At 40.6% G+C, this 25,856-nt stretch overlaps 1 protein-coding gene across 4 annotated transcripts in view; it reads right to left on the bottom strand.

Moving 5' to 3' along the window:
* Positions 1-25,856, bottom strand: part of FAM171A1 (family with sequence similarity 171 member A1) — an 82,398-nt gene that overhangs the window by 4,383 nt on the left and 52,159 nt on the right. For all 4 annotated transcript variants that reach the window (XM_015853417.2, XM_015853418.2, XM_015853419.2 and 1 more), the window contains 4 exons: positions 21,682-21,840; positions 17,220-17,396; positions 2,943-3,059; positions 400-514 (listed from right to left, as the gene is read on the bottom strand). In XM_015853417.2, the coding sequence (XP_015708903.1) occupies positions 400-514; positions 2,943-3,059; positions 17,220-17,396; positions 21,682-21,840 (568 nt within the window). The remainder of the gene's footprint in view (positions 1-399; positions 515-2,942; positions 3,060-17,219; positions 17,397-21,681; positions 21,841-25,856) is intronic.

Genomic DNA, 25,856 nt, shown 5'->3' with positions numbered 1-25,856 from the left:
CTGATAAAAGTTTAACAATCTTTGTAATACAGGACAGGATTTAAAAAGGTCAGTTGGCCAAGCGCAAAACAGGTATAATTACAGAGATCTTGGACCAATACCTGTTTTTGACAGGAAGTTTTAGAGAACACAGGTATCGATGTGCACATTCAGCTTTCAGATTCCTTTAGCTACCATGCAACCAGAGACAGGGCATGCACATACTGCAAATAACCAGGAACACATCAAATTTGATTTCAATATTTCTTTCCTTTTCAGAAATGCTTTCTTTCTTTCTTTTTTTTTTTTTTTTTTTTTAATCCCAAGTACAAAAGTTTAAACACATAAGCTTCGAATGCAATGAGCACAAAAAGAGCTTAATTTCCAACATGACCTAAGTAGTGAGGATGCAAATCTTACCTGCAGTAATATAAAAGGAGACACAGCAAGACTAGAAGTATGAGAGCCATCCCTCCTAAAATTGCCAAAAGAAACATTGTGTGATAGCTGGTAATGTCGTGCGTTACAACGGGACCTGGAAGGCCAGAAAAGAGAACTTAGATGTGCAACAGCCTGCAAACAAGAGGAACAATATAAACAGATAGGGACATCTTCCCTGGTTATCAGGATGCTAAGTGAGCAACACCACCGCTCATAGCCCTGGTGCCCATTGAGCAGACCACCTCTGAAGAAGGGAGCAAGTTGTGGAGAAAGCGTGTGCTGGTTTTCATGACTGCAAGTCCAAATAAATCATTCTGTGGAAAAGCAGTTAGTTTCAATGGGAGCATGCATCAGTGAATGCTGCCTTCCAGGTCCTGATGCTGACACAGTGCACTAAAGCTCTCATTGCTGGAGAGAAGTCATCACAGCATCTTCCAGCACTGTAATGCACATAGCAGCACTGTCGCTAACAACTTCTCTCCAACAACATTTGCTTTGCTTTGCACTAACAAGTACATACATTGCAGTATAGGATTCACTGGAAGATGTGTTGGTGCTCTTTAGTTTAGATCAAGCCAAGCCAAGCGGATCTTCAGTAGCTTAAAAAAGCAAGCCGCTAGCAAACCAGTGTTGTAACTCCAGGATTCAATAATGCTTAGCAAATGTTCTAACATACAAATGCACACGCGTGGACAGCACCTCTTCACAATTATGCACGTGTAACTCTGTCAGTTTGTCAATTCCTTCTCACAATTTTGAAATAAAGGCCCAAATTTCCATGTGCAGGTAAGGAGGTGCAGCACCAGCTGACAGAGTAACACGCCTGTATTGTGAAGGACAGCACAACTGAACAGCATTAAGGTTCTAGATCATGAGGTTTCTAAAACCCCATTTGTGGATCTTGAGTGGTCTGTAGAGCCACTGCTAGGAACACAAAGCTCATTTTTGTCCATTTCTTCAGATAAGAAATCCAAATAGATTCAACAAGGAGACAAAATAAGTGAAAATACACTAGCCTGATTCAAACAACATCAACTAGACTACAGCTGGAAAATCTGAATATTTATACATGCTATCCCACTACTACCTTTACATGACTGATTGATAGCAGGGCTTCAGGAGATTACGTAAAAGGGAGAAGAGAAAAACCAGTTGAATTTTTCATGAAGAGGTTGCTTTCATTGCAACAAAGTGTTTAGGAACTCTGATCTAGCCAGCAGAAAGAAGAAAATGTACAGTATGAGCAGAAATTCTGCCATACGAGATAAACCGCAAGGACAAAAGTAGGCCTCCTCCTGCCATGAGTTACAGGCTGCCTCCTAACTAAAGAATTAGGGGGCAAATTTCATGACTGGTAACTTCCTTACAGTCTGTGGCATTTGCTCAGGGCAGCTCCTTTTTCTTTATGTACAGTTATTTTGTAAAATTCCATTACATTCAATGTGATGGTGCAGTGCAGATCAGGATAAGCTATCTAACCTCTCATCTGCAGTATATCAGCTGAATATTCCAGCAGTTTCATTTAATATAATCTTAAATAACACAGCAAAAGTCCCAAATCCTGTACATAGCATGAACTGACTACATTGAATATCCAAGCAGACTTTAAAATCAAAGAGTTTTGTTGGTTAGATAGAGTTTATTTAGTTCACACAGCCAAGACAAGAACATTTTCCTTTCCACTGTTTGGTTTTCATCCAGAAAACCCAACGCAGAAAATCTCTAAGAAGAAGAGCACTTTGTTGGATTGATTTATACTGAGGTTATCTCTGATCTGTCATGGCTGAAGTACTAATAAAATTAAGGCTGCCACAGGCAGGAAAAGGGAAGAGCAAACTGCAACATTAATAATCTCCACTGGCACAGCGGTACATGTAAAACACAGTTCAGAAGTTCTGGTGTTACACAAAGAGTCCTGCAGATGGCAACCAGTAAACCCATCTACCAGCGTCACTCTGCTAATAACACTTTCTGCAGCTTCTACCCTTATTCTTGGTATAAATTAAGTAGTCACCAAGATGAAGCAAAACCGATGTCATGGCAACATCGGCATCTTCAGCATATTAAAGATTACAATCAATTCATCAGTAAACTTCTAACTCAGGATGATGTTGGTTTGGGGTGAACCCATTAATTTGAGAATTTCTGTACAGAAACTTCGTATCAACTGTTTTTCTGTCTGCTGGATACCAACGCACTGATGTTACACCTCCCCTCGTTTTCTAGCAATGGCTCTACCAGGCAGTGGTGACAAACACATCGAAGCAGGAACACTTTTAAAAGTTTCCCATTGAAATGGTTCTGAGATTAGCACAATCAGAATAATACTGGAGCACAACGTTTGCCCCCCACATTCCCCAAAAGATTTTAGCCCTTTACTTTCAGATTTCTGTTTTCTAATAATCCATTATTGATCAAGCTGTGGCATCTCAGATGAGGTCATTCTGAAAAATATAAACGTTATATATAAATAAATAATTACTCAACGTTGGACATACCAATGAAATTCAATTCCATCTTACCTGGGATCGTAGGTGACATAGCTGCAACCCAGTAGCCCAGCTGAGGGGCAATGTAAGTCCAAGTCAACTGATTTCCTTCTTGTTGCACAAGTCCCAAACTACTCTTCAGCCATGTCCCTGTAGATATAAAGGTTGTAGAAAGGCATTGTGCATATATCCATACATTCCTTGGCAAACAAGTGGAAAAGCAAAAAGTAACCTATGGATGTGCTTTAGGAATTGCATGCATTGCTGTCTAGTGGGAGATCACAGCTTTCTGTCACTGGCCCTTGAAGACTCCTTGTGGCCTTTTCAGAAGATGCTTCTGAAAGAAGCATTTAAAATTAAATAAAATTTAAAGTTTCCAAAAGGAGTTATGGAAGATTATTATGATTAGATTCCACTTCCTTGAAGAATTACATTCCTGGAGCTGACTATATGTAAACAGCACATTTAAAAACTATGCCAAGAGACAGCACATCTCTTAGACCACGCGTGAGTTCTGCACACCACCTTTCTATTCTGTGCACTGGCCAGAGATTAAGAGATGGAAAGACTAAAGAAAAGTCCTCCCCAGAATGCCAGTTTTCCTCTACTGAAAGCAGGCTTATGCATGGCACTTCCAGGGTATGTAAAACTAGGTTTCATTGCTTTGATTCGGTGTGTTAGTCATTCCAAGTGTGTATACATTGGAGAATACTGTTTGCTTGGTAACGGATGATGAGTTATCTAAAATATGTTTCTCAAAGGAAATACAACAGAATTTTTAGAATTAGCAAATGATTAAACATCATGATTAATACAGCAGACAGGTTTCAAGCACTGTGTTCAAGTTAACAAACCTCTTAAATGATCCAGACTGAAAACCTGTACTAGTCGAGTAAAATTATGTTCCAATAATTGAGCTACAAAAAACTTTATGACAAAATCAGCCATTGATCTCTTTTTGCAATTGATTAAGACCTCTGATCCTGGGGCAATGAGAGAAAGAAACACTTTGGACACTGGGACAGGCTACCCAGGGTGGTGGGCGCTGCCCAAAGCGCAAGAGTTGAAGGAGCGTTTGGACAGCACTCTCAGCCATTAGGTTCGACTTCTGGGTGGTTCTGTGTGTAGTCAGGGGTTGGACTCAATCCTTGTGGTTCCCTTCTGACTTTGGACACTCTATAGTTCTATGATATTAAACATCCCTTATGGCTTGTAGACCGCTGCCATCTTTTTTCTCCTTGAAAGTAACACAGGATTGTTATAGTGTGCACTGCTGTGAGTTAAAGAATCAGACTGCAGGTAACAGACAAGCTACCCACATGGGTCTGTGTGACAAGTCACCCCAGCTGTAAGAAAAGAGGAGTGAGTGCAGGAAAGATCTGAGGCGTTTCCCAAAGCTGCAGTCCTGGCTTGGCATCACCAGTAATCACTGCACTCGTGCTATTAATGCAACTGAGATAAGGAGGTTCTTTGCATGCTGTGGTGGCCACTACCACTACAGCTTATCTGCATGCACGGAACCAATGCCTCAGCACTTCTGTATAATCAGCTCTGTACTGCTGTCTGAAGGGAAGGCAGTGCCTTTCCCTTACTCAGCTTCAAATGCCTGCTGTAAAGACAAGCTGCATCTTAGATCCACAATCACCTTTCCTTTAAGTAATCTCCTGCCTGGAGCTCAAGAGTTTTTTCATCAGGTGTCACTCATAATGCACAAGCATTAGGTGTGCATCACCTCTACATCTAGAAGTGAATGCAAATACATGGAGGAGTTGATTTTATTTAATACCACTGAGATCTTGATAATTTTCCTCCATGTTTCCTGGATTACCATCCGTGCAAACCCTGTACATGTGAGAATGGCTCTTCTTTCTTCTCTCCTACTCATTTGTCCTATATAAGTACTCCTTTAAAGATCTTTGGCTAATAACAAACTCATCTGAATACAGTGAGAGGCTGTTAGAAAAATAGGCATTTAAGAGCATTTCTAGATTTATGTGACTATCACTGCCACACAGTGATTCTGTATTTGAAACCAAGCCAAATCTGTGGCCAGCAGGACAAAGAAATTACTGACCATCTTCTGTTTCTCAAGTATCATTTTCAGTCTGTACACAGTAGAAATGACTCATTACTTCATCCAGAAAGTCATGCACGAGACCAAAAGCTGTATGCACAGTCTGGCTTATACGGCATCCATAAGCATTGTATCAGAACACCCCGATGCAGCCATGTCTTTACCAAGAACAGAAGTGACCAACAGCCCTGAATCACAGCTGAAAACAGCCCATAGGGTCACTTCTATCTCATGCTTAAGTGCCATTTGGGAAGAAAACGCCTCTAAAATTCAACTTCACTTCCCCCCCTCCCTTGTAAATTCTGTGCAGCAAAATAATCCAGACTGAGATACTAAGGAAACTGCTCCTCCTGACACAGAGAACAGGCACCAACTATTCAAAGGCACAGCTATGCAGAACCGACATTAAGGGATTCAAAAGTGATGACTGAAAAGAAGAAGGAAGGACCCAGCTGATGAACACACCGTGCTGCCTCCACTTCTTTTACCGTCTCTAAACCCTTCTCATTCACACACAAACAAAACACATACATATGTAGCACTGCAAGGTTCACTCTGCAGTGCATTTTTAGTTACCTCAGAAGCTATTACCGATTTCTTCACTAGGGGGAACTGGTGTCCAGCTTGCCTTACATCACACAGAGTTCCAACAAATGGAATCCCTGTAATGCCTCTTTAAAAGTCTTTTGCTCAGTAATGCCCTGCCTGCATAATGCAGCGATCAAGGAGCTATCACAGGCTGCACTCTTATCACAGGGAGCAGAGCTCAGCTGCCATCCTGCCAAAGCAGCAGCAGCTCGGATTGCTCATATTTTAGAAACAAAAAGAATCCCGGTACTTGCAATGGAAACAAACAACAAAGTCAACTGCACAAGGTCAGCTGGATCTCATGTTAGTCTTCTGCTCACTTAGATCACTTGTTTCTGTTAACCACTGGATACACTCAAGGAAATGTAACGGTTGTTATAACACCTGTGAGAAAACTAGCTGCTTCCCTCTGCTGTGCGTAACTAGGTTTTAAATACCTAAGAGAGGCATCCAACATTGGGCACCCTCAGACAAGAGGTACGAGGTTTCTATTGACCATCCCCTACAGGTCAGTATGTGAGGACAGCCATAAGAAATGTGTTTTTTAAATGGCACTGACACAACTTCCTTCACCAGGGCAATGCCAAGGGTGGGCTCCTGGGGGACACAGGTAAACTATTTCATCATCTGCCGTTCTTAATACCTTCCTTGTACATTAGTTTGCTGATATGCTCACCGCATGCTTCTGCCATCTCTCACCTATGGTTCACTAATAAAAGAGCATCCTCTCATGTGGCAGGATGAGGAAAGTGAGGAACTCCATCCTTTACAACGACAGCAGCTGAACAAGTTTGAATGGAAGCAGCTGAAACACTATTGTTTCTGTATGTGCTGCGCTGTACTGTTCCTTGTATGATTCAATAGCTGAAAGCCAACACAGTATTACTGCAGGGAAATGACTTTCAGTATTCTGCAGTATCCTGCAGGTCCCTCCGGGCATTTCCAGGTCTCTCTCATATTTCATCCTTCACAGGTTTCTAATATCCTGGTCACTTTTCAGCTATCAGTAACACCAAGCACTGTTCTTCTAACTCTCCACGTGCAATACCTCATCATAACAGCTAACTTTGGACCTTCTACCAAGCCAAAGGCAATCACACTGTACTTACTAGCTATGCTTGTAGCATTTCAAGCTGCTTTGAGGAAGCAGCGATTCACTGCTTTGCAGTGACAAGAATGAATTCCTTACTGCATCCTGGATTCTTCCTTGCAATAGGAAACACAACGTTCTCCTCCTCCAAAAGCACAGCTAACTGTCCTGTGTCCTCCTGTACTTTCTGGTATGCAAGAGTGAAAACTGAGAGGCAGAGAATAAAGGACTTCCATTTTGTCCTCTCCTACCCACTGGCTTGCAAAGAGAACTGTATTCATCTCTCCAGTACACGTAGGACTGCAGTTCCCAAAGAGCTAAGCAGAAACATTTAGGAGGGAAGAGAGGTCTTATCTCCCTGCATGGCTAAGTGTTAGGATATTTTAATTCACTATTCTCCAAACATCCTATACTATCTACTTCCTTTTCCCCCACAAGTCAGAACAACGGATTAGCTCCACTGCTTGCTCAGTTAAATACAATTTGTAGCAGCTGTTAAGTAGTAAGCAATATGTGATTATAAACAAAAAACAACACAAATGTCTGGACGTAATGGAACTGATCATTTTTGTTCAAGATTGATTCTGTGGTTCCAAAGAAAACATACCAATGTATCTTTGGAGCAGAAAGAGCAAGTTTAGCACGGCTTGTCAGCACTGCACGCCTTGGGCCAACTTGCCATCAATTCTTAAAGAGTGTCTGGTGCTCCATGGAAAATTTCTATATATAGACACATTCCTCCTTATAGATCATTTTTACATTTCTCTTCCACTTTTTCCTCTATTACTGCTCAGTGTAGCCAACACGCTGATCCAGGACTCAAGTCAGGGGAGCTGTCTGCTGGCTCAAACCAATGGTAGGGGGAGAACAGAGAAGTTAGGTTTTCTGATTTTAACTCTTCCCTCACAAATATATATATATACGTATATGTATATCAACATTTAGTGTTACTAACACCTTGGAATGAATGTAGTCATTTAACAAATTTGTTCTTAAAAACCTTTGAAAACAGCTGCCAGCACTCCTTCCTACATTTAACTTAAAAGGAAGGCAAGAAAACTACTACCATAGCATAACCCCTTTATCACAGAATGGCCTGGGTTGAAAAGGATCACAATCATCAACCAGTTTCAACGCCCCTGCTACCTGCAGGGTTGTCAACCACCAGACCAGGCTGCCCAGAGCTACATCCAGCGTGGCCCTGAATGCCTGCAGGGATGGGGCATCCACAGCCTCCCTGGGCAACCTGTTCCAGTGCATCACCACCCTCTGAGTGAAAAACATCCTCCTAATATTGAACCCAAACTTCCTCCTGTCTCAGTTTAAAACCATTCCCCATTGTCCTACCACTGTCCACCCTCATTAACAGTCTCCTCCTCCTGTTTATACGCTCCCTTCAAGTACTGGAAGGCCACAATGAGGTCTCCCCAGAGCCTTCTCCAAGCATCATTAACCATCATTAGCACTACAAAGAATATAAAAAATGAGAGAACTTTAATAGAAATACAAATTAAAAAAAAAAAAAAAATAGAGCTGATATCCTTCTGGCTGAAAAAAATACCTAAATATCAGAGACAGGCTGAAGAGAAAAAGGTTCTGCCAGAGATAAGCATTACTTTGCAGCAACTCTGATTCTTGTATTTGGCTCAGACCACTTTCCAATGGGAGCAAGAGGCTCCTATCCAGAATAACCTTATCATCAAAAGGTTTTTATATTAGATCTGCATTTTAACACACACTGCACTAAAAAAAATGCCTTTTCATAATTTAATTTAGCTTACTTCCAAATAAGATTGTAAGACAGTACTTTCAGCAAGGAGAGTCCCCAGACAGGCAGCTATTGCACAAAATCCTTTACAGAAAAGCTCTTCTGGACTGTTTCTTTACGCAATCAGGTCACTGCACGTACGGCCAGGCTGCCCAGAAAAGAGATGTCCTATTGTCTTCAAAGACTCTATTCAACGTGACAGCTTGCTGGCTCCTGACAGCACGAATGGGTCTGCTTTTGTAGTCTAGATGCACGATTCCTCTGAACAACACACTACTTTCATAGATTTAAAGCTCGACCCTATTATTTTACATTAATCTGTAGTGAAATCCGTGGAAACATACGCCCCTCTGGCTTCCATGTGTGTGACCGTGCACGTAGATAATCACACACTGCTCCATCTCAAGTAAATGGCAAACTTCCTATTGGCTTAGGTGACACAAGACTGTGCTTAATGCAGGCAGAACTGCCACACAAGGCCATCTGCTCTAGAGACACATGTGACTCCCATTAAAGTCAAGAATAAAGGAGACAAATGCCCCTGTTAGCCCTGTGTGCTGTCTTCAATGGGAATTTACACACTGGCATCTGAGCACAGAACTCAGCCCTCTGGGAGAATGCGCAGCGTTGCTTGCTTCGTATTGAACTTACTGAGCTGACCGACTCAGAGCCTTCCAGATCATTACTGCTGACTTCTCCTTACTTTGATTGTGTACTCTTCCTATCAATGATCAAAACGATTCTGGTAAATGACAGAGTGTGCTGCAGTCAGCAGTTCTTCCTAAGGACAATCATAAAATCTGAATAACACCAGTGTTTAAATTTACGGTAGCTATGGTTTCTTTTCCATAAATTACTTTTCCATGTGAGCGTTTGCTTGGAGGCTCTTCCACTGACAGAACACCGTTAGCTTTTTATTTTCTTGCTTTTAAACAGCTTGCTGACAGGATCAGCCAATCACACCACAACGTATCAAGCAGGGAACCAAAACGGTGCCACTTATAGCACAAATTATTTCCTTCCAAGAGGTTTGTCAAATCAGAAGATTTAATTAGCCAATAGAGAGCAAATTAAGCATAATCCCATTATATAAATTCATTTTTATTCACAAGATTACCTTCCACGGATAAAGGATTTTTGGAAAGAAAACACAGATGCTTTTAACAGTTCTATTTAATAGATGTTTTAAACATTTGTTAATGAGAAGTGGTTTTCTTTCAGCATGGCTCCCTTCTGTGACGTCTGAGCTGTCTGGTAGAAACGCCCTCCTTTAGCAAGATTCACAGTGAAAGGGAGGTGTATGTGTCAAAGGAATGAACCAGGTTATTATCAGGCTGACTGTGGGACTGCAAAGGGTATTCAGAACACACTACCAGTGTTTCTAGAAGTAATTGATTTAGACACTTCCAATGGCAATGTTATTATGGGGAGTTAATCAAGGTCAAGTTTGTGAAAACAATTCCTTGAAGTACGTTCTGACATTCATAAATTGTAGCTTTTCATTCTATCAGCTGAAAGCTGCTTATCATGTTTCTTTTCCTGACAGAAGATCACCTCTAGTCTGCATCTGCATTACAAGTTTAACTACAAAAGGATGGGTTTTTTGGTTTTACTTTTGTTCTTCTTCTAAGAAGCCAAAAATCAAGGCAGCAGGCTGAAAATTTCATTCCTGACTATCGGTAGAGATTACTCTCCTCTCCTCCCCTCCCCCCCCCCCCCAATACACATGAGCTTAAAAATTCTCAGTATTTCAGTTAATATTACAATTTTGTTTTTGGAGTTGCTAGGCAACATCAAAACATAAATGTCCCTGCTCTAAGCTCATACCTTCGTTATTCTTCCGCTGCTACAGAATTTGTAACACAAGCCTTCCATGGCTCAGTCCTGCTGTTGATTTAGCAGCACCATTTTTATTTGGTGTAAAGAAAACACACACTTTTAACATATCTGGAAGATTTTTGCAAAGCCTAACAGTTCAATTTGTTAACTAATGGCTGAGAAGCTTCGTAGTTTTTGCAACCTCTACTCATTTTTCCATTAAATCACCTGTCAAGTATTTAACAAAAGAACATGCAGTTTTCATTATTTAATAACTCTAATTGTGTCTGTGCAGGAGGCAGGGCACACTGCACAGGGAACTGCTGGAAGTGTTCTGGTCCCCGCCATATTTCCTTCCAGAATGCCAGAACAGAAGTGATTTATTAAGTAAAATTACTCCTATACATAATTATTGCTTAAATATTGTATTCCAAAAGGGAAAGCTTGGTTATGTTTACCAGACCGCCATCCTAGGCCAATGCTGTACCTGAAAGTCACTGCCTTTAGTTCTTACTTTCTCACATTATTCATCACTTTCAGTCAGTTACTGACAAAATTACTGGAACAAGTAATAAATAAGGATGAGTCAATTCAGAACACCACATACCTTTACCTTCACTCAGCCTCACACCACACTCACGTTCTCAGGCTGTCAGTGGAAGCAGAAGCACATTGAGATTTGGTTTGTTATCCCCAGGCTGCAGAAGGCGGCTGTCCCACATCTTCCTCAGCTTCTTCCAGCCCCACTGAGACACTTCTGATGTCCCCTCCTGCTCTGTGCACTCCTGCCACTATTTCAGTTCCTCTCCAGCTCAAGATTGCTGACTTGTGCAACTGCTGTTCTCCACTACATGAATTTTGATGTCTATCTTGTCCCACCTTCTACTGCATGACTTCTATAGGTGGAGCTACAGGGCCATCTATACGACACAATGTCCACTATTAAAACCTGTTCCCAGAAGCAATGCTATTTGCTTCAAGTTTTATTTCCTTGACAACACAGAGGTTGATTATTTGCATATACTAAATTTTGGCACCAACCCCATTCTTTCCATGTCAGCTTCATCACCACAAGATGCCATACCATGTCTGCCTTGCCACCAGTTCCTATTTGCCACCTCTCACACAGCCCAGAACTGTACAAGAGGTGGGAAGAGGATCAAATAATCCATTTGCATCACTTATACATTAAGAAACACAACATTCATTTTAAAAACAATGTACACATCAACAAACAAACTCAACTGCCTCCTCTGATATGCTGCACCTCTCCAGAAGGCCCAGGATAGTGAGAACATACCTCAGCGAGCAATGCTGCGAAGCACTGGGGGAAGAGCTGCTTTTCCTTTCACTGCTGAGATCTCTCCACTACTCTGTAATTATATCTGCACCTACTATGCAGGCACCGTATATGGTGTAAAGCAGGGTTTGGTAGCTGCCATTTCTATGGCAACACATGAGATACAAAGTTCTTTGAAAGCAGTTAGTTAGAAATCTGTATTCCTCGGTGGATTCAGTTTTTAAGAATAATCAAACCTTGACAGTTGAGACAGAGCTAACGATATACATACCTACTTTGTGAAGGCTTAGTTTTTTTCCTTGCAGACTGCAAGTGGATCTCTGTTATCAGTGAATATCATCTAGAATCAAATATTCTGGATCTGGTTATACTGCTTGTATTAAATCCTGACTTCTTGGGGCAGGGAACGCTCACTGTGTTCATACAATAATGCATTTTTTTGGTGGGGCTCAGGACAAAACAAATAATATAGGCTCCCCAGGGAGGTGGTTGAATTGCCATCCCTGGTTGTGTTTAAGAGCTGTTTCGATGTGGTGCTCAGGGATGATTTAGTGTAGGGTTTTTAGAGTTAGGGTACTGGTTAGGCTGCAGTTGGACTTGATGATCTTCAAGGTCTTTTCCAACCTGGGTAATTCTATGAAAAGCCAATTACAGTAATGGAGTTATGCACATTTCTCATGTAGCAAAACCAGCAGAACCCACTAAGAGAGCTCATGAAGTCACAGATGGCATAAGCAGCTGCATGTAGTCCAAATGCAGTCCATCTAAGCCCAGTTCGGAGCGTGTTCTCATGCCCAGCATCAGATATCCCACCAAGCAACAGACTGCACACATTTCTGTTAAATTATCCTATGTCTGTTGTGCAGTGTGTGAATGTGGTGGCAATGAGAAGTTAACTCAATCTACAACAAAAAGGAACACATTTCATTTCTAAGCTATGAAAATGCAAGTCATTCTGCTCTTTGGGATGACTCCTTTTACAACCAATAGGAAATTTAAATCAGAGACCTTTATGAGCCATCTTATTTACAAATAATAGACAGGTAGGTGTACAGATGCTCTCATTTTCTCCCTGACTGTAGCTGTTCCTCTTCCCTATGAGTGCTACAAGCAAAAAGCAAGCATCACTTTGCCTACATGAAATGCAGCAAAAACCATATTCCAGTCTAAAGGTACTGACACATATGTATATTCTCGCAACTTCTTTAGAGCACAGAAAATATCTTCATTTTGCTGAGGAACAAGCAGGAAATTTTGACTCTACAAAAATCAATGGAAATGTTACCACTGAAAGCAGTACGTCACCCAGAAAACATAAATATTAGACTTCCCAATGTATTTAGTCATCTGTTACGACATTAAATGCAGGCAGAAACTCCTGACAAAGCACAGCAAGAGTACATGAAGTATTGTTCTTTACAAAGCTATAGCAAGAGCTCCCCAAGATACTGTTCTCCACATTCTGTAATCATTTAACATAAAACATGGTCGAGCTTTTCAGGCACTGGGGAAAACCTCCTCCTCCGTGAAGAAGCTTAAACACAACCAGGTCATGTCAAAGATGTACACCGAGAGTTCAGGGAAGAGCAGGAACAGAGAAATACTATTCTGTACTTCCCTTACACATTAGTACACAAAAAGGAACACATTTTAAGGAGGGTGGAGACAAAGGATGGAGGTTTAACCCCCTTCATGCCAAGAGTCCTTTTATCCACTACTGAAAACAATGTTGAAAATACTGTCCTGTATTCTTGGTGGGATTAAGAAACAACCAGATGCATCGGTGTTGTCACTGAAGAACAATAAATGCCATTTCTGTATTACATGCTCTGCAATATTTGTTAATATTTTAAAGTATTCCTACAGCTCCAGACACGCATCTGCTAGTCTACAGGCAACATAATGCCTCTATGCCACATAGCATGAAATGGAGAACTTAAAACGAAGAGTCTTGCAGTGTTTCTCACTGTTTCACATGAAAAGGGGCACCTTAGCATAAAACAAGAACTGTTCAAATGGTGACAGAGGAGAACACAGCTGAACAATTGCTGTGTTACACAGCCCAGCTGGTGGGAGCTGGAAAACATGCAGGAGGTACCAACTTTCATTCCTGCTCAGATCTGTGGTATTCATTTCAGTACTAACAAATGGACAAGGCTAGAAGGAAGTTCTGGATGACAATTTTGAGCCCAGGAACAAAGAGAGTAATCACACTGCTTTAAATCCTACTGACATCAAGGCAAACGTACAGGGACAAAGTCACAATTCCAACTATCTGCTTATGGATAAAGAAAAAATAATTCAACTCCTTCAGATCTCGAGTGAGATAAAGCAGCATTAAGAAAATGAAAAACAAAAGCCTCACTGAGCAATTCTAATGATGAAAATGAATCTGCATCTCTTCCATTCAAAACTTTGTGAATGATGAAATAAATGCACTCTTCCAGAGCTGCACGGAATGTGAGTGAGAGAGAGGGGTGTATCACAGTGCACAAAGATGATGTTCTGTTTTAGTGTATGTCTTCACAACATCAGTGCACCTACGCCTGGCATCACCAACACTAAGCTTTGCAGCGAAGTGGCAGAGTACCTCCAACACAGGAACAAGGTTGGATGCGTTTATTTATCCTAGAACTTCTCCATAGTGTAATTAGTTGATGTTTATGTCATTCATTATTAAAAAGGTACTACTGCTTTAATTCTCTCTATGCACACAAGGCATTGCTAGGCAATAAGTTTGTTCTGTAATGAAACATCTCATTTGGAACAGCATTAAGTAAATGCAGCAGCTTGTCTTATTTTGATGTCAGCCTGCTTTTCCTGGCTGTTTCACCAGTGCCAGTGGAGACAGCCTCAGCCTCAAGCCTTTCTCTCTCTAGCTCTTTCTCAAAGAGAGAAACTGGGAATGACAATTCAGATCATTTATGGCAAACATCCTAAGAAGCTATTAATTATATTTAGCTGCTGTAATACGGAAAATACACATAGTTTCTATAGAAACTCTATAGAAAACCTCTGCGTTTCCAGTCAGACACCACGGCATTCATGTCAATGCACCATGAGTTCAGCATAACACATGTGATTATAAGAATTCAGACACATTTCTATTACTTCTGTCCCTTCTCTATTCCCTTCCCTAAAAAGTGAAAAAAAATCTGCTTTTTAGAGCAGAAATTATACTTGATACAGTAATGATGACAACCACATGGATTCTGAACAAAAACAATGGCTTGCACGAACAAACGCCCACTGTACTGTAAATACGCCAGAAAGAAGCACTGCATTATTGTCTGGTAATACATTCATGGTTTTCCATCTCTGGCATTTGCTCAACTTTCAGATACAAGTGTGAAAATTTAAGCCGCTGAAAAGCTATTAAGGACAGACCACAACGTAATTAGCTCTGAAAAAAACAGCTCCTGAAATGAAAGACAAAAATCAGAATAATAAGGTTAGAGGGTCTATCCTGACAAGGCCCAGAGCTGGCAGTGCAAAAGGGTTACAACAACTTACTTTCCTGATAAGCATTTCTCCAGTGCGAGGCCATCCCAGTCACAATCCAACCTCCTCCCTTCAGATTCCTAGCACAACAGGCACAGAGAATGACTGGGTACCCCCCTGTCAGTGCTACATATGGCTAGTTTGACAGCCCTTAGGGTGCTAATGCAGCCCATACAAGATAGAGTAGCTGCTCTACTTATTAAATTAGTCTGTTCTAATTCAAATTGGTTGGGATGTGGCCAAAATTCTGCTAGGACTGGCATGGTGCAATCAGGGCTTAAGTAAGTCTTTGTTCATCGTCTTTGGTTGCATGGAAAGATGCTTACTTCAGCTGAAGTCTGAGCTGGAGCCTACGGATAATGTCTTCAGTACCTTCCTCTCCATAAGTGTGTGAAGTTAAGTGGCTTGACAAAAAACTTGAGTAATCCTCATGCTTTCTCCTCCCTACAACACAAGTGATCCGTCAGTTTGTCATGAACTTGTGTCTAGACCAGGAGCCTCAAGCTGTAGCAGTTATTAATTAACCCATATTGATCTATACTACATAACATACTCTGCACACAGCAGGGCAACTAGCTCTTTATATGTAACAGTGAAATACATCCTCAATACTAAGAGAGAGCTTTTGTGGCCCACTGCAGGGGCATGGAAATTTGGCTGTAAATGAGAAAGCTCCATAATCAAAATCAGAGTGTTTTGACCATCAGCGAGTAACTTGCAGTGAGGCAGGCTTCAGATGTAGCACAGCTGGCAGGAAGGATTAGGGATGGACTGTTTCTTGTGGAGAAAGTAAACGTGAGCCAGTCTTACCAGCCTTGTCTTTGACTAGAGAAAATAAACTACTTACTAAAATCACAAATCAAAATCCGAGTCAAGCAGAAGGTAAGTGAGACGCACTGCTAGGGCACCACAACAAAACCAACGCTTCTGCTGTTGAATCCATTTATCACACTCTTTTTCTACCACTCATTTTTGTACTGTATTCAGAACTACTCTTTATTAAATCCTACTGCCCTGCTCCCTAATACAAGCAATTCCTGACAAGTGATTTATCAGGCACGCTATTTCAAAAAAGTCACCTATTTAAGCAAACAGAGGCAGGAAGGAAGCAAAAACATTATTTCCCCTTTCACCTCCCTCTTCCCCTCTCCCCTCCCCTTCCTCCAGCACAATGGTTTCAGGCTGGTTGTTCCACTGCTGGATGTGATCACAGACTGGCTCAAAACCTGTGCCTTGCCGGGACAAAGCCCCATTGATTATCTGCACAACCCCACATATCTGTGGCCTTTTTCTTCCTCTCTGCCTCACATCCTCTGCCTTTCTCTTTTCTTGACTTCTTTTCCTTAACAATCATCTGCTATACAATGCAGAGGGCACAGCAAAATAATCGTGGAAGTGGAATTACCAGGACAAGATTTAAATGCTTGCTCCTTTACACTTTGAAGGTATAAAGAAGGTCAGCACAGCATACAAGCTACCAATGGAAAAACAAACCCTTAGCAAACAAACAAACAAGCAAACAAAAAACCCCCAAGAGACTAAAACACAGATTTCTGGAGAATGCTGCTCACAATAGCAAAAGTTATCCTGCAGTGTAAAATTTTACAGATTACACCATTAGGTATTTTGTCCTCTCAAAGTATTTTAACTCACCTACACGTACTTCCTTGATCGTGTTAGTCAATCTCAGAGGGATTTACTAAAGAAGTCACTATTATATTTCCTGTGTCAGACAGGAAACTGAGCGACAGAGACAAGAGATGGACCAAAGGCCAAACAGCTGACTGGTGGCAAAGATAAGACTAGTTTCCATTTCTCCAGACTTCCAGTTCAGTGCTGCAGCTGATTCAGCTCTTTGTTTCCCTGTCTGCCTGAAATCAAGTTCCCTCAGGATGGTTTTACGTAAAACATTTAATAATTGCAACATATTACATTTATGACTTTTTTTGTCAAGAAGTGGCACAGAATGCTACTCAAGTATGTTTGCACAAATACTACATATTGCTTGAATAAAACAACACCGTCTTTTCTTCTTTTAGACAGGAAGCACATTTTTGTACACTCCAGTGAAGACTTTAATACGTAACATAGCGTAAGACAATAAACATTAGTGAGACACTAGTTTCTGACCAATGAAGCCATCTAGGGAATCATAATTAAATGTGACCTACCAAATTTTTGGTCGAACCTCCATGCTGGAACGTGTGCATTGTGCTTCAAGTTGCTGTTAGTTGGCAGAGGCACTGTTACGTAGATGGGGCCATTCACTGGGACTGGAGTACCATCGCTGTTCAGGAGATGGACGCTGACTGCAGCGACGGGGGTGAGGTCATACCTTGTGCTGTTTCCTGTACCAGGAGAATGAATTAAAATTATGACTACAGACTTCCCTGAAGCTTAAGACATATCCATGTGGTTCAGTATCACAGCACCAAATTGACATATTTCTCAAGTGAAAGTAGCATTAATCTTCCCCACATTACAAGTGCAGTGGTTGTGCAGCTGCTGATCCTGACACAGGGCTAATCTTAGTCTGCAGGTGAGGAAACGAATGGGGATGTTTGGTTGACAGTGAGGGATTACACCCTGCCTGTAAAACAGTTGCCTTATGCCAGCATAAACTGCCTGTAAAACACATTTCTGCCCAACACTCATCTGTCCATCAGCTACACCAAGTCACAACAAGGGGTCCTCAGGAACATACAGCATCTCAGTGCCGGTCCTCATCAAGCCAAACACATTCTAGACACCAGTGGGAAAGCACTAAGACCTTTATGACACCTCATAACAGACAGCTTGTAGGAATGGCCCTTACTGAACTGGATGTCCCCATGTTACAGCCAGCTCGCCCGAGTCAGGACACCACAATCAAAGGGCAGAAGGAGTGGAGGCGGCAAAAACAAAAAGACTCCAAAACTCCCAAGAATTTTAAATTCTTTCAATTTTTCTAGAGGTACCAAGCTAAAGACTTGGGAAATAACCACAAGTAACTCTGCAGTTGGCTTATTTACTACAGCATCTACTCTGACATGTCTTTCCCACATTTCAAGGACAGTGCTCCACAGCCAATAGGCCAAGGAGGGATGGCAGCACACCCAAGGGCACAGATGGGCTCTGATTGCCTATAAACTGAGGGGCAGGAGGATGGCTTCCAGAGGGCCTGAACTGCTGAGAAAAACAGGAGCATGAAGATGGCCATATAAGAGAGCCACAGAGATAGCAGAAAAAAAACACCAGAAAATAAGTTCTGAGAATTCAAATATAGGACCGGGGAAAGATGCCACCCTACCCAATTATGGATATAATGAGTTCCAACAGTGCATTGTATCACACCCCCACAGCCATACAATGGGAAGTAGAGGAGAGAGAATTGGTGGGAAAAGTTGTTCCTTGATTCACAATTATTTAATCCACTGCCTTCCTGTGTACCTGTAACTGCTGTCCCATTGATGCCTGCCCCCACATCACTTCACTTGGGTCTCTGTGCTTGTTAGTTATTCTTGATCACTTTCTAGCTTACACAGATTCCTAGAGACAAAAGCGCAACTTTAGATTTAGAAACCTTTAAATAAATATCTAAAACTAGGTTATATTTTGTACTGTACTTATTTTCAGATAAGGTTATATAGTCCTTAATTCCTCTCTTGATAAAGCATACCTGCCTAATATCTGTAAAAATGAATATCCAGCCCCAAAAATGCATCCTGATGGTGAAACACTGCTTGCATCTTTTTTACTTAAGGAGCACTGACACTTTGCTCTGCACTGGGCTGAAGTTACATTAGGAGATGAAGTTTCTGAAATCCATGGATCTCTGGCAAGTAGAAAAAAAAAACCTTCAGTTTGCCATCTTGTACAGTATGTAAATGTCCATTAAATAGAGAAATTTGTCCCCATTCAGTTGTGAAGGTAAATTGAAATCAATGCTTATGAAACTCTCACATGCTGTAAAACTGATGAGGACGTGCACAGATTCAATGGGAACGGACTTCAATAAATGTCAGCTTTCATTTATTTGTTGCCATTTTTGACTTCTGGTGACCTGTAAAGAGCTCTAAAAAACATCAGAGGAAAATCCACTGTGACTCAGATGTGACTCCCTACAATCCCAGCAGGAGGAATGATAATTAGCCAGCTTTGTCCATTGCTGTATGGAAGGTTTCACTTAGACTGGCCAAAAGGGTATTTTGTGAAACCATCCTACTGCTCTCCAGCCTGTGACTACTACAGACAACCAGCTAACACTATACAGGTGTATCACTACTTTCAGCAAACATGTTTGAACGCTTATGTTTGGAACGTGCATGATCACACAATGAATTTTTACTGGCCCATGTTACTACTAAAGCATCCATTTAGGATTTTGTAATAAACTGCTGAACTCACAGAGAATATGTTTTAGTTAGAACAGTTGTAAATCACTCTGGATAAATACCTGCCAGAGAACTGAGCTGATCTAAACAAATGAGAGGGTCTCTCTCTCAGTCTACATACCTACACAGAAACTGAAAGAACACAGTGAAGAACAACTGGGTAGAGGGGCAGCATTCAGCAAATTGGTTACGAATTCTACAGTTTTTCACATTTTTCTTCTTTCTTTGGAGCAGAAAATTTTAAATCCCCAATGGATGATCTCATTTTTTATCTCTTCAAAAGTTTTTCAGGTGACATGTTCACCATGTTACTCAGAGATGAAGAAAAGGAAGTCAATCCAAGGTGAGGACTTTGTAGTTTAACATTTCCATGGCTAGAGAAACTCCTACTAAAAATATACTATCTATACAGTAGTGCAGATATGAATATATTCATAGTTTATATTATTCCATATTAGATGCCACAGCATTCAGAAGACAAGACTCTTTAGAGTCTATTAGAACTCATTTACTTGCCACTCAGTTTGGTCTTCTGGCACATAATTTGAACTGAAGGTTAATAAAGGTCAAATCAAAAGCATCCATGCTCAAAAACAGAAGATCCCTTCATAGTCTGTATATACAGACAACAAAAACACGAAGGTGCACTAAGCTGTTTTATAGGAGTCCAGGTGTTTAAAACAGGAAGGTGATGCCCTCGTGGTGCAGTTCCTGTGACAATCGGTCCTGCCAAAACGTCACTAAATAAATGTGTGGGAAATTGGTTTGCATAGCACTACGAAAAGAACTGGGAGAGAGGAATTCTCCACACATTATCCAACAGTTTGCTGTTTAGAGATAAAAGGAAAGGAGGTGAGGAAGTAGACAGAGAGATGAATGTGATAAGTACGTCCCCTCCTTTTAGAAAGAGATAAGAGATATTAGAAGTTGTCTGAGTACAGACAGCCAGAGAAAACAGAAGGTTGAAGATGAGAATGAGGAAATGACAGGTGAAGGGATAGGATGACATGTACTCACTGAAGCAGACGGAAGGATTGGAATAAGGTAGCAGACACATTTCTAATTGTAATAGAAAATGAGGTATTCAGATATGTACAAAGGGAAGGGGAAGTTTATTTTGTTTGTTGGTATTTTTTTTCTCCCCCTGAGGGAAAACTAGAAAGCTCAGTCACATACCCTTTACTCGCATGACCTAGCATTCAAAGTCACCTAGATCAAAACATCACAAGTAAATGTATCCTGAGAAACAGCAGGGAGGGACCTCAAGGGGCTATTTAGCCTGCTTCAAAGCAGGCTCTGCTATGCCTGTGCCATCCTGACAGGTGATTGTCTAAATCAGTCCAACAGCCTCAAGCATTTGATCCTATAGTTTAAACAACCCACACCACAGCAAGGTTTTCCTAATCCCAATTGCTTTTGCTGCACTGGAAGTCCATTAATTTCTTTCCAACCCAGTACGGCCACAGAGAACACACTGTTCTTCCTTTCACAGCAGTCGAAGCATTTCAAGCCTTCTATGCCCAATTCATCCATTTTGCTTTAGCCTACGCAACACCAATTATTACAGGCAAAACTAAATGAGAAGTGCAAGAAGAATTACAAGCAGTTGCAATCACAAAAATGTATTGTGGCTCTGAATTTAACACAGTCTGTACTTTCCTTTTGGTGCTACAAGAATTGGCAGTTTTTGGCCAAAGCTAGATTGAAAAGTATCTTAAAAGACACTGAAACAACTCTTAGTTGAAACAACATTATAAAATCTTTGATATTTAGGATTTTTCGCTCTTTTTATATAGAAATTAAACAAGAAATTTTATCATATCCTCAATATAAATTCTCTTTTTTTCCTTCACATTAATCTATTTTCATATGTGCAAACGCCAAATGACAAACTCAGAAACTTAGCTCAAAACTACAACTGCAACAAACTTGTTACTCAGTCCTTCCAAGGTCAGGGAATCTTCCTCTGTGTTATTCAGTTCTTCCATTTAGAAGGGACCTTGCTCCCTGCATTAATTTAAACCCTGATTCCTACAACTATGATTATCACCACAAAAACCAGCTGATGTCAGTACCACGTGAATTCTGTTACATCAAAACTCCACATTAGAACAGCATTCTGACAGAACAGTTGAACCAATAATGCCATCCAAATTTTAAAGAATGTTCACTGTAACTGGATGGAAAAAATTACATGATCAAAAGTTTTTTGGTTCCTGGACTGATAGAAAATCAGAGCAAAACTGAAGTGATGGTTTACCTGTTCCATTTCCATCTAATCCCTGCAAGTAAGGAAAACTGTCCACTTCCCAGGGTGAACTGGCTGCAGTCAGATACGCTGTCAGATCACTATAGCTGGTGTTCTCTGGTAATTTCACTGATCTTCTCTGAAAGTGAACTTGTGGCTGAGTCCGTGCACCTAAAAACATTAAAAATGACATTATATTTAAGGTGGGCAGAAGGAGTTCATATTTATGGAAGCACATCAAGAGGGTAGTTTTTTTTATATTACAAGTAAAAATAGCTTGAGGAGGACAGGCATCCAAAAGCCATAGTGCTCATGGGGGAAAACCAGTATTTAATGTTTATTTTGCAATTGCCATTGTTTTCCTAGAAGCATCTCTGGGTAAAACAGCTGAGGCAGATAATGTCAGAAGCTTTTCTAACTACGGTATTTCTTTGGATCACCTCAAATTTAATTTCATGCTTCTTTTAAAGAATGTCACTGAAACTAAAACAAAATTTGGAGGTGACGTGTGAAAGCTCAGACAAGTATCCAGCTCACCATTTTTGTTTACATTTTGTCTCTTTTGAAATAGCAAGATAAATTCATGCTCTTTGAAGTGAAGTTCTATGAAACAATTCTTCTTGCAGTCCCAATTAACTTACGTAACTTCCGCACTTTGGTTTTATACAGCTGTGGCAATGTACTACACAACAGTCACTTTCTATTTAAGCCACTGGATAAAATCATTCTCTTGACAAAGCCTGGGTGAAAGCAGTTTCTATACTTTCCAATGCAAAGAACACATCTAAACAGAAACAGATTACTTAGCATGTAATTCCCCATTTTTCCGTCATCTGATAGAGCTTCAGCAGTTTTTTCAAGGTTGCTAGGTGTTAATTGAATGGACTTTACTGTGACAGAACTGAATCCTGGGTTATAAAGTCAATGGACTTTTCCAGTGGATGCTTACCATTGGTACTGTTCAGCAACACACAGCAAGACGCCATCTGCAAATTTCTGTGTGCTACATGCAAATTAGTTTCTAAACTAGAAGCTATTGTATTCTCCAGAGCTCACTTAGAGCACTCAAAGAACACACCCCCAAAGCACAGAATCAAAAGGCTAACAGGTTTTTTCCCCTTTGCATTTGGCAACGTGGTTTAAATATGTCAACTCAAAATAGTTTTGCTTCTTTTCCCCCATTAGTCTGCGATTGCAGCTTTGAGCTTTGTATAACTTTGCTGAGACAAAGATTAAAGAGCTTGACTCAGCTCCTGAAATTTACAATTGCCAAAGTCATTAGCCAAGTGATTGGCATCTTTTCTTGAATTATTTTACAGCAAGAGCTATAAGAAAGAGACCAAACTTTGTAATGCCAGCAAAAAACGTCTAGTTGGCAGGTAAGTATCTCCAAAGAGGTGATCATTACTTAGCTGTCATTTCTCTGGTAATTCTGCAAGAATAAGCTGTAAAACATTTAAAAAAAATCTGAAACCTGGAATTACTTACAGAAGGATCTTAAGGCTAGCAGTGTGCTTTCATGTTTAAGATAGTCATTGAAAAACACATGTGTGAAGAGGGAAGAGATCTTAGCCAATGTCTGGGTTTAAATGGAAAAGGACAACACTCCAAATGAACTGACTGAAGTGAACTTGGGGAAGACTGATCTCCCTCCTGTTTTACAGTACCATAACAGTTTGCTGTACATGGGGATGCAATTGTTCAAACACAGATCATTGACTGCCCTGCTGTGCAGGTTCCTGAGTCCTATACCAATAAGCATCCCCAGTAACAAAAGAGAAAAAAAATACAACAAAGAATATTATCGTTATCCGTTCCATATAAAATTTTAGGATTTTCTGCTGTCTAAATATCTGATTGAGACAAACTATTTGAGTTGCCAAAAACTGGCATTGTATTTCTGAAGATACAAGTAATTAAGCATTAAAAACAAAATAACTGTTGTTCAATCCATCAATGCAGTAATTAATGGGCAGGCTCTGGAGTTTTCTATTAAAAATTGGTTATTTTGTAGCACTGGGACTGCAAAATGCTCCCAGGGCAAAGCAAACCTCTATTTCTTGAATTCTACAGACAATGCAAAATGTTCATGGCTAAGTCCCAAACCCAACAGGAAACTTGTACAACTCTGAATTTGGATGTAAATTCTAAGGTGTAAGCTACTCAGAAATAGTTTCCTGTGTAGACAGACTGTGCTTATAAATACAATGAATTAGTACAGAATAACTACTTAATTCACATCCTAGACTAACAAGCTCTTTCATATTGAAATGCCCCAAGGAATCTGGTTCCTTTCTATGAGGCCAAGTCCGGGATGTCAGACAAGCTGCTCATCCTCTGCATCTCTCTCTTCCTTTCTCTAAAAATAGGAACAAAGATATTCACCTCTCAGTGCCTCCAAGATGCTAAATGCATTAGTAGGTGTTTAGAGATCTAGGTACTACACTGAAGGCTACCCAAGCAGGGCTTTCTTTACACCAGGAACACTGCTTTCCCTTCCAGCGTAGTGCTATGCCACCAGCACACTGCCCAGCCCCCCAGCTGCCATCTCTCTCCACACTGCTAGAATACACACCAATGCACTCTTGTTGAAGGAATCAGAAGTGGTAAAACACATTTATGGCAACCAGCTTCTTTAACAGAGTATTTTTCAGCAAGTCAGCACTTATCACAGGGAACAGGTCAATATTACAGCTTTTATTATTAAAGAATATGTCTAGTTTTCACTTGAAAAATCAAAATCACACCCAAACAGACTTCACTATAAAAATGGCACGTGAGAACCCTCCACCCAATGAGTGCTGTAAGAGACAGGACTCTGAGCACTGCTCATATCTGCGTAAAGACATCCACTTGCCAACACATCAACCACAATTTTAAAGCTGTCATTTCCCATTTTCCTGTGCACAACTCAAGGAGTTCTTATAAGGCATCCTCTGCCATGCTGGATGTTTGACGCGTGGCACCACGCCGGCAGCTGAGCTTCAGTCTATGTGAAGTAATATCTGAAATGCAATCTATTAATGCCCTCATCGCCCTGATGTCAGAGAGAGGTAGAGGGCACCAATACAGTTCCCACACACTGAATGCAGAAGTTCAACTCTTCACTGTGCTGGTATTAAATAACTTAAATGACCCAGGGCTGGCAAGCTCTATCTCCTGCAATTACAGACAGGATGCAGCAGAGGATTGTAAGGCCATCGTGAAAATGAGCTTGGCTGCATCAAAACAAGCTTCTCAATTGCATAATAAGTTGCTTACTTGATTAATTATTCAAAAACAACCAGTAACTTACTGTACTAGACATGCCTTTCTTTTCCTTTGATTGGTGCTTCAAACACCAGTGTTCCCAGTCTGTTCCTAGTATAATAAGTTCTGCTTTGCTCTCATTTCTGCACTAAGGTGACTCCAGATCAACTCTTTTGCAGCAGCTTGAAATAACTGGGAAATAAACTGGAGAAGTTATAGAGAAAAACTAGGTCACAAGGATTTTGGATCAAGATTAGAGAGGCTTCATTCATACACTGGTACAATGTCTAAGCTGTCTTTCATTTAGGTTTCATCATAAGACAATTCCCAAGGAAAGGAGTGTGGGTTGGTACCACAGAATAGTTTTTACTGTGCAAAAACAGAAGTTCAAATTCCAGTTCTTAGAATACTCTGAGTAATGTTTTCTTCTTTTATTTTCTTTCCCTCTTATGCCATCATAATCAGTTATATTATCCTAATTTAAATATATCTTAGATCAACTCATGGAAGGAAGCAAGATTACAAGGAAAATACATATGTAAGAGTCTCACTTGGCTGGTAAGTGTCCCTCTAGCCCTTACATTTCCCTGCTTCATTTTTGTCCCTGATTTTTTGTTTGTTTTAAGAAAAGAGATTGTAAAAATGAGTATTTTTGTTGTGTGTTGTGTAATATTAGCACATGTGTGTGAGAATTGAATATTTACTTAATCTTGTTAGAATACAGTTAGCAAACAATGTTTTATGGTTTGCCCAGTGGAATCCCTTACGATCTAATACAGCCCACTGCCCATCTAATTTATTCCATTATTTAATTCACCTCTCAAGCAGCAGAATATATGCACCACAGCTGTATTGCTCTCTAGCCCTCACTGAGCATTCCAGCAGCTATGTCATTTGTTTGGTGCTTTTTCAGCTTCAATCATATCTAGTCCTCTCAT

This window comes from Coturnix japonica, chromosome 2 (genome assembly GCF_001577835.2).
Source record: "Coturnix japonica isolate 7356 chromosome 2, Coturnix japonica 2.1, whole genome shotgun sequence".
NCBI classification, from domain to species: Eukaryota; Metazoa; Chordata; class Aves; order Galliformes; family Phasianidae; genus Coturnix; species Coturnix japonica.
Note: the sequence above shows the minus strand (reverse complement) of the source record. Positions and strands in the feature narration are given on the sequence as shown.